The sequence below is a fragment of the Marmota marmota genome, unplaced genomic scaffold (genome assembly GCF_001458135.2).
Source record: "Marmota marmota marmota unplaced genomic scaffold, marMar, whole genome shotgun sequence".
Taxonomy (NCBI): Eukaryota; Metazoa; Chordata; class Mammalia; order Rodentia; family Sciuridae; genus Marmota; species Marmota marmota.
The window spans coordinates 6,110,805-6,120,448 of NW_025999962.1; the positions used below are offsets into that span (position 1 = coordinate 6,110,805).

General features: G+C 50.3%; 1 protein-coding gene across 2 annotated transcripts in view; it reads left to right on the forward strand.

Annotated features, from left to right (window-relative positions):
* Positions 1–787: 787 nt before the first annotated feature.
* Positions 788–9,644, forward strand: part of Polr3h (RNA polymerase III subunit H) — a 10,711-nt gene continuing 1,854 nt past the window's right edge. The window contains exons 1-5 of one of the 2 annotated variants that reach the window (XM_015501862.2): positions 789–869; positions 1,024–1,154; positions 3,738–3,834; positions 8,573–8,659; positions 9,119–9,182. In XM_015501862.2, the coding sequence (XP_015357348.1) occupies positions 1,044–1,154; positions 3,738–3,834; positions 8,573–8,659; positions 9,119–9,182 (359 nt within the window). In that variant the 5' untranslated portion in view covers positions 789–869; positions 1,024–1,043. Of the gene's footprint in view, positions 870–1,023; positions 1,155–3,737; positions 3,835–8,572; positions 8,660–9,118; positions 9,183–9,644 lie in introns of both variants that reach the window. The other variant, XM_015501864.2, reaches the window with a different exon arrangement.

The window sequence follows — 9,644 nt, forward strand, 5'->3', positions numbered from 1 at the left end:
TTAGGTATAGTCTTTCTCCCATTAAATGCAAAGTTTTTTGTTTTTTTTTTCGGGGGGGGGGCGGTGACTACCCGGGATTGAACTCAGGAACATTAGACCACTGAATTCGTGATCCTCCTGCCTCAGCCTCCCGAGCTGCTGGGATATCACAGGTGTGCGCCACCGCGCCAGGCTAAATGAGAAGATCTTATTATTAATATTAGGAGACTTTAAAAAACTTTTTTGTTATACATGTACACAATATCTTTACTTTGTTTATTTTTATGTGGTGCTGAGAATCAAACCCAATGCCTCACATGTGCGAGGCAAGGGCTCTGCCACTGAGCCACAACCCCAGCCCTAAATGCAAAGATCTTAAGTGCTGGGTTCGCTGAGTTTGGGCAATTGTATTCATCATGGTTACCACCACCTAAAAGAAGACCCAGAACATTTCTATTGTCCCAGTAAAGTTCCTAGTGCCCCTTTCTCGGCAACTCCCCGATACAACTCAAGAGTACCGAAGGGTTTTCAGCATGATGTTTGTGATTTGAAAGGATCGCACCGGATGCGGAGCAGAGAACCGCTAGAGACCTGGAAGGAAGGTACTGCAGTACAGTCCAGGAGCGCCACGCAAGGGCCGGGAGAGCTTGCAGGTCGCCTAGCAACCGGAAAGCGCTCAGCCCGGGGGTGACCGCTCCGCAGCTGAGGGAGGCCCCGCCTCGTTTATCTCCATGCCCCGCCCCCTCAAGAGCCTGTAGTAGCCCCGCCCTCTCAAGAGTCTGTAGTAGCCCCGCCCCGCATTAGGGGGCGGGCGGAGCCTTCTTATTGGTCGTCTCTTCGGAAGTGACGGAATTCGGAATCTCGCGCACAGTCTGGCAACACCAGGGCAGGTGGGTGCGGATGCGCTGTGCGTGGTGGCGGCGCGTGGCGCTGACTTGTGGCAGGGCGGCGGGGGCGGGGGGTCTCAGCAACTGAGGCGGGACCGTGGGGCTGACGGTCCCCACACCCCTGACCCTGGTGCGTGACCTGCTCTCCGGTTCCCAGAGCTCCAGGCGCAGGCCGGGATGTTCGTCCTGGTGGAGATGGTGGACACCGTGCGAATCCCCCCGTGGCAGTTTGAGAGGAAGCTCAACGACTCTATTGCCGAGGAGCTGAACAAGAAATTGGCCAACAAGGTACCGCCCGGCCCCGCCCGCTGCAGACCTGGTCACGGTCATGCCCAGCCTTGTCCCTGGGCAAGGAGCTGAAAGTCTCAGGACCTCCTTGCCGCCGCTTGGAAACGGGATGGGGGTATTCCGAATCTCACAAGGATTGAGGAGGGGATCAGAAGAGAAAATGGACTTTTAAAGGGTTTTGTAACAGATAAATGCTGGGTTCCACACTTCCAAATCACTTTGCGATCTTGGGCAAGTCACTCCCTCTGGGCCTCAGTTTCTATTACAAAATGAGGACAATGCTCTTCTACCTACCATTTGTTATTTTTTGTAAAGATGGAGAGTTCTAGTGGCATGGAATTCACTGTCAGGAGATTTATCCATTTATTCCTGTCACATGTTTGCACATCTTCTATGTGCCATGCCTGTTTGCCTCAGTGCTAGCTCCTGAGGGGCCTTCCTATCCTTCTGTGCTTGCCCTCTGCCCAGTGGTCCAGTGTCATCATTATCTTTCCTTTTAATTCTCTTTTTGGTACCAGGAATTGAACCCTGGGATGCTTAACCACTGAGCCACATCCCCAGTATCTTTTTTTTTTTTTTTGAGAGAGAGAGAGAGAGAGAGAGAGAGAATTTTTAATATTTATTTTTTAGTTTTTGGCAGACACAACATCTTTGTTTGTATGTGGTGCTGAGGATCGAACCCGGGCCGCACGCATGCCAGGCGAGCGCACTACCGCTTGAGCCACATCCCCAGCCCCCCAGTATTTTTTTATATTCTATTTAGAGAAGGTCTCCTTGAGTTGCTTAAAGCCTTGCTAGTTGTTGAAGCTAACTTTGAACTTGTCTGCGGAACTGCTGGGATTCCAGGCATGCCACTACACCTTGCTTTTTTCTTTCCTCTGTTACATTCTTGTTTTTTGTTTATTTGTTGAGTGCATTTTGTTTTTCCTCTCCATGAGGACAGGGACCTGTCTGTTTTTTTCCTTGCAGTATCTCCACACTTAGCCAGAGCTTGGCAGAGTAAATGCTCCATAATCATTGATTATGGTGAGAAAAGCAGAAATGACTAAGGAGGACCCCCGCAGTTAAGTATATGAGGACGAGTTGATATAAATATCATGAAGAACAGGTATTCACACACTTGTGGAACAAAATGAACTTGAGAGGGATAGGTGGCTTTGTTGAGGAGGTGGCACTTGAGCCATCTGATTGTGAGGCGATGTTATGGTGAGGAGGAGCCAACTGGAGGATTTGTTTTTGAGTTGGGAGTAGGCCAGGCATAGAGAAGAGCTGTGCAGGCAGAGGAATCAGCATGTGCAAAGGCCCTGTGGAAGGACATGGAGGAAGCTAGTAGGTTTGGGAAGGGTGAGAGGAGCGTGGGCTGGAAGATGGATAGGTCTGCATCCCCATACGATTTCACAGTCAGAGTTTCAGTCTTCATGGGTAGAGCAGCAGGAGGTGATGGGCTGGGAAAGAGCCAGAGGAAGACTGGTTGACTTTAGACAGGAGGAAGATTCCTTCAAAATAGGTTGAGATCAAAGGATGGCAGTGTATAGATCTGGGAGTGTTTAGATGGTAGATGGAACTCACGGAACCCTTAGTGGATGTTTCTGTTACCTTGTGAGGTAGAAGGTGAAGATTTGTGGAGGAATGAGGTATGAACATGGTAGAGAGAGGTGTAAAAATATAGGAAGGGAATATAGTCCCCTGGGGCATAGTCCTTTTGAGACAAATCTTTCTATATTTGAACTAGGGAGTCTGAGAGGAGGCCACACAGAAAAGGCCTAGCGTCCTTGAAGGGCATCTCACCTGCCTCCTGAGCCAGCTGGCTTTCACAATCTTGTGGCAGTGAGGTCTGCCCACAGCTCAGTTCTCTGAGTATCTTGCTAATCCCTGAACAGCTCCTGCAAGGTCTGTTACTAGGAGGTGATATTATAGTGTTGTTGGTGGATACTGGACATAGTAGACAAGTTGTTTGGAGCACTGTGGTGTGGGACTGGGGCCATGGGATCTTCTGTCCTGTCTTAGGGTCTTGGCCCTTGGTCACTGTGCCAGCACATTCCCTACAACTGCCTGTGTGTGACACATTGTGAGCATAGTGGAGTTAGCTGTGGTTCTACCACTCAATGGCTGCAAGCTGCAGCGTGGACTTTGGGATGTTGGAACGTGTGGGTGTAGCCAGGATTCCTGCCCCAGTCCTCACTGGTAATACCAGGGATCCTCACTTGGTTGTTTTTGCAGTGGCTGAGCCAGACACTAAGATAGGGCTTTACTCCAATCTCTGTATTAATTTAACAATACTGTAGCTGGTATTTCATTTTTGCAGATGGGGAAACAGGCTCCAAGAGGCAATATGATGGCATTAGGGGTCACACAGTGAACGATAGAGCTGGCATTGGAGGCTGGATCTGTCTTGTCACCATGGGCCTGCTCTTTCCAGAGCCCTGTGTCCTGAGCTTCCCTACCATGGTTACCTCCTGCAGAGCCCCAACTCATTTCCATTTAAAAGAGGATACTCAACTTGCTTATGGTTATGAGGGTCTCCAGAGGTACTCCTGGGGAACTGGACTTCATAGTCACGTGTATGTGTACACATGCACACAGGTTGTGTACAACGTGGGACTCTGCATCTGTCTGTTTGACATCACCAAGCTGGAGGATGCCTATGTGTTCCCAGGGGATGGCGCTTCACATACCAAAGGTGGGTACCTTCTCCTCCTAGGGCATTGCATTTCCTGGGCTCAATTCTATAGCAAGAGGTCAAGCTATAAAGAAACTGCAGGTGGTGGGAGACCTGGGCCCATTCCTGACTGTGTCAAGAGTTGATGCCATAAGAGTGGGCAGATTCATGCCCTCTCTGGGCCTCAGTTTTCTCATCTGTAAAAAATAAGATGTAACGCCAGCACGGTGGTGCATGCCTGTAATCCCAGTGGCTTGGGAGGCTGAGACAGGAGGATCGCAAATTCAAAGCCAGCCTCAGCAAAAGTGAGGTGCTAAGCAACTCAGACCCTGTCTCTAAATTCAAAAATAGGGCTGGGGATGTGCCTCTGTGGTCAAGTGCCCCTGAGTTCAATCCCTGGTACCAGAAAAAGAAATTGGAGGTAAACTAAGTGATTTTCAAGACCTCTCCAGCTCTGTGATTGGGGCTCCACATCTGTGCCCCTTTGGGTCTTTTCTACTGCCCAGCCCTGCTCTTTGCCCATCCTTGGGGCTGCTCATCACCCGGTATAGGAGACAGGCCAGGCCATTGCTGGGTTGCAGGGTGGGGGAAGCAGGTGACCTTGAGAAGCAGGAGGACATAGCTGTTGAAAATGTGGCCTGTGCTGGGTATGGTGGCACAGGCCTGTAATTCTGGCCCCTCATGAAGATGAGACAGGAGCAACATGAGTTCCAGGCCAGTCTGGGCAACTTAACTTAGTAAGACTCTGTCTCAAAATAAAATGAAAAAAGGGCTGGGAGTGTGGCTCCAGGGTCGAGTGTCTGGCATGCTATGGGCTCACAAAAAAGATATTCATTTTCTCAATCTCTCTCTCTCTCTCTCTCTCTCCTTAAAAAAAAAAAAAAAAGAGATTTTATATTCCAGGACTGCTGTGAGGATGGGGTTAATACATGGTAGAGCTCCTAGGACAGGACCATAGCACCTAGCATGTACTCCTCCAGTTGGATTGCTTTTCTCCATGCTCTGGGTCATTTAGGTGGTGTTCTTCTGGGGTGGCTTGGCCAGGTCTGGGCCATGTAGGATGGCTGTGTGTTCTGGTTAGTGGCAGCCTGGCTGGTCTGGGTCCTCCTGTGGTCTCATCTTTCAGTAGGCCACTCTGGGCTTGGCAGTTTCAAGGTTGCAAAGCTCCCTGAGGAAGCGCTTCTGCAGCCTCTGTTTAAATCCCAGTGGCCAGAGGGTCATGTGGCCAAGGCCCTGGGCAAGAGATGGAGAGACTCCACCTCTTGATGGGAGAAAATGCTGTCACATTGAAGGGGTGTGCATCTGGGAGGGCAGGGTTAGAGGAGGAGAGGGGCCTGGGGCGTGGTCCTGATGGAGATGTGTGGAGCTTGTTGGAGTGTGGGTCTGTAGCCTTGCTGTCACCTGGGCATGTGATGGAAATGCAGATTCTCAGCCTGCCCAGACCATGGATCAGAGTTGAGAGCAGAAGTGAGGCAGTTTTGAGGGCCCTGTGATGCTCTCACAGCCTGTGGCCAAGGAGCCCTGTCCTAGCCTTTGCTTGTCAGCCTCTCAGCACGAGGATGCCCAGGCATTCCAGAATGTGCTGGGACTGCCTGGGCCCTTGCAGGCATCCAGGGCTTAACTCATTCATGTGGATGTTACTGTGCTCCATAGGGAGCCCTAAGAAATAGGCTGTCTTTGAGTGGACTAGGGGCATTTTCATGAGCAGAAAACAAAGACTGTGATGTGAAAACCACCAGCAGGGCTGCTTCCAGGAGAAGGAGCTGAGCTGAGCCCTGGCTCTAAGTGACCTCTGGTTGTCCAGAAAGCAGGTGGCCCTAGGTACCTGAGCTTCCAGATATAAGTCTGGTTTGGGGAAGTTCTGCATGGTTGGTTGGTTGTTTCTGTGTACGACTGCCCATTGATCTTCATCATTCTCCACCTGGGAACAAATATGCGGCGCTGAGCGCTGGGTAGGCGCATCACAGGGACTAGAAGTGAATTCTGGGTCTGGTCCTGGATGGGGGCATTGGCAGGTAATTCCGCTTCCTGGTTTTGGTTTCTCCGTGAGTGCAGTAGGGTAACTCTGATAATATAGTTCCTCATGGGCCACTGAGCACCATGCAGGTGGAGTTGCTATTTTGTAGTGAGGTCAGTTGCTGTTTGATTCTGATGCTGGCTTTTGTCCCCAGGCACAGTTCTGCTGTTCCCTTTCTGCCTTCCACAAGGCTCTGGTCTGGTGGAGCAAGTGCCGCAGGGGGCCACAGCACCAGGATAGGTCCTGCCTTTACCTCTGCTTTGAGGAATATTCATTTGCTAGGTGCTTCTGCATTTTGTCACCTGGGACAGGTTGCTTTAGCTCTCTGAAACTCCATTTCCCCATATATTCCAATAGTATAACAGTGCATACTCATTAAATGTACACGAGTAGACTCTTCTGCAAAACTTCCTGTGTGGTGGGTACTCAGAAGACTTCAGCTTTCATGATTTGAGACACTGACCTTGACTTGCCAGGCTTATCCACAATCACTTAGAGCACTTCTACCTGGTGCCCGCCAAGCCTGGGTCCTGGCCTCCCCCTCTAATACTCTGTTCTGTCCACTCAGCCCTTAGCAGCCTGCTGTTGGTGGTTTTTCTTTTTCTTTTTTATTCCCTGTTTTGATAAAAAGTGTGTAACAAAATTTAATGATTTAACTTTTTTGTGTGTACAGTTCAGTGATATTAAATATATTCCCATTATGTCTCCCCCCCTGCCACCCCAAAGTACTGGCGATTGAACCCATGGGTGCTTTACCATGATCTACATTCCCATCACTTTAATTTAAAAAAAACATTTTGGAACCAGGGGTTGAACCCAGGGGGGATTAACCACAGAGATACATCCCTACCCCTTTTTATTTTTTATTTTGGGACAGTGTCTTGCTAAGTTGCTGAGGCTGACTTTGAAGTTGTGATCCTCCTGCCTTAGCCTCCTGAGCTGCTGGGGTTATAGGTGTGTGCCACGATACCTGGCTATTATTACTGTTACCACCATCTACCTCCAAGACTTTCTCATCTTCCTATGCTGAAATTCCCTTCCCATTAAATACTGTCTTCTTATTCTGTAGTTCCTCGAAACCCCCATTCTGCTTTCGGCCCTGTGAACTTGACCATGACATGAGTAAGAATCATAGTATCCTTTTTGCAGAAATTTACTACACCCCAAAGCAACCTTACTTATTCTTGCACAAATTTTGCTTAAGCCCACAACTAAGAACAAACTCTTCTTTTTTTTTAATTGGAGACTGGGGGTTGAACCCAGGGGTGCTCAACCACTGAGCCACATCCCCAGCCCTTTTTATGTTTTATTTAGGGACAGGGTGTTGCTAAGTTGCTTAGAGCCTTGCTAAAGTGCTGAGGCTGACTATGAACTCACAATTTTCCTGCCTCAGCCTCCTGAGCTGCTGGGATTACAGGCACGTGCCACTGTGCAGGCCAAACTCTCCTTTTTTGGTGAGGGAGGGGTGCTGGGGATGGACTCAGGGCATCACACAAGTAAGGCAGGGGCTTTATCACTGAGCTGCACCCCCAGCCCTCTTCCTTAGGGTTTATAATCCCATGTGTATGGGCACCACATTTGTGTACAATTCATCCATAGATGGACACTTGGGCTGTCCATTGTATGCTTCCGACTTTTGGATGTGTATGCGCAGTGGCATACACCCGTAATCCCAGTGGCTGAGGCAGGAGGATTGCGAGCTCAAAACCAGTCTCAGCAACATAGGGATGCCCTGAGCAATTCAGTGAGATCCTGTCTCTAATAAAATACAAGAAAAAGCTGGAGCCGGGTGCAGTGCCACACGACTGTAATCCCAGCAACTTGGGAGGCTGAGACAGGAGGATTGTGAGTTCAAAGCCAGCCTCAGCCACAGTGAGGTGCCAAGCAACTCAGTGAGACCTTGTGTCTAAATAAAATACAAAATAGGGCTGGGGTTGTGGTTCAGTGTTTGAGTTCCCCTGAGTTCAATCCCCAGTACCCAAAAAAAAAAAAAAGTTGGAGCTTCCTGGGCACCCCATTATGTGCTGTCTGCCTCCACAAGCCTGATGCCCAAGCTGGTGCACACCTGGTAGAGAATCTGAGGATTCATTAAACCAAGCTGAGTGTTGGTCATGTGGGGGACGGTCCTGCTAGGTCCTGGGGTCAGAGTAATGTGGGCATGGACCATAGCTGGTATTTTTTCTCGAGATAAGGAGAGTGGGGACACCTGAGGTAGTCTTGAAAACCCACAGAGGTATGTTTGCTGAGCTGTCACACCACACCCACTCTACCCCCTAAGTTCAGGGCATTTTTAGCATCCTGTTCCAGGTCAGTGCTGTGCCTGGGGCAAACTTCAATAGTCATCAGGAGATAGGAATTTGTTTCCAAACCTGATTTCCTTTGCCAGTTGCCCTTTTTAGAATTTAAAGCAGAGCCTGGAGGAAGGTTGGAATTGACTTGGAGTCATCCATGGCCCAGAGTGTGGGCTCAGGTGTGGCTTATCATATGGATTTGGGAGCCAGCCCACAGACCCAGAGCAGCTGCTGCTGCTGGTCCGTCAAAGGATCAAGCTATGACCTTGTTGGGGGTGAGGGAGGGTCTCTTGGGCTCAGCCGAAGGGTGTGGATTTGCAGGAGGACTTGACATTGACCACTGGGTCAGTGTGCTGGTGGTGAGGAGGGATTGTGGAGAGCATGGGCAACCCCAGTCTCCAAGGTCGTCCTCCTGTGCCTGCTGGTCAATAACGTGCTGCCTTCATTTCAGTACATTTTCGCTACGTGGTGTTCCACCCATTCCTGGATGAGATTTTGATTGGGAAGATCAAGGGCTGCAGCCCAGAGGGAGTGCATGGTGAGGTGACCCTGAGTATCTCGGGCAGTCTGGCTGGGGGCAGGTAGCCTGTGCTGTGCATGTGGTTGGGGGGTGGGGTGCTCAGATATGGAAGCAGATCTTCCTGTGCTGTTGGAGGAGACTGCTCAGCTTTCAGGGCCAAGCACAGGTATACTCAGCTCCCTCCCACTTTCAGGTATTGAGCAAGGACCTCAGTTGGCCATCGGCTTTCACTATGAGGCCATAACTCAGACCTCAGGTTTGGGGTACCAGGTGCTTAGAGCTTTGCCCAGAGCTGCTCAGGTTGGTGTGTGATGTAGGCAGAGGTGTGGGGATCTGAGGTGAGAAGGGCTAAATCCCATGGTGACATCAGTCCCATGGGCACACTGGATAGGGATGTGCCTGTTAAGCATGCAGACCCCTTATTGTCTGGCTGGCTTCTTGGGCCCTGTCTCATGCAGTCATCTCCGTTTCTTCCAGTCTCTCTAGGGTTCTTTGATGACATTCTCATCCCCCCAGAGTCACTGCAGCAGCCTGCCAAGTTGTATCCTTCCAAGGTAAAAGTGGGTCACAGAGGAGTTAGGCCTCTTCAATAGAAGGTACCTGCTCCTGTGGTGGCCTTCATATCCTGTGACCTGACACTGCTGTCCCCCTGCAGCCCTTGTGCTCTGGGTATGCTGACCCACCTCTGCTTTCCACCTGACCTCAGTTCCATGTGCCCTTGTCTGCAGGTAGCAGGCTGATGGTAGAATAGGGCTGTGGGACCCTCTTCTTCTGATTCACTTTACTTAGGTGCGAGTCTTCCTCTCCAGGCCCACTATTGTCCCAATCCCAGTGCTGCAACTGGCTGCACTTGTCTGTTTCTGTGGAGCTGTTCACTGGAGGAACTGTAGCCAGGGGCCAGAAGGGGCCTGGTAGAGGAGGCAGTGCCCAGTGGTGGGACTGCCACTAGAAGGCAGTGTGATTCATTGTGGGCTCTGGGGTAGGAGAGGAGGGGGTGGTGGGG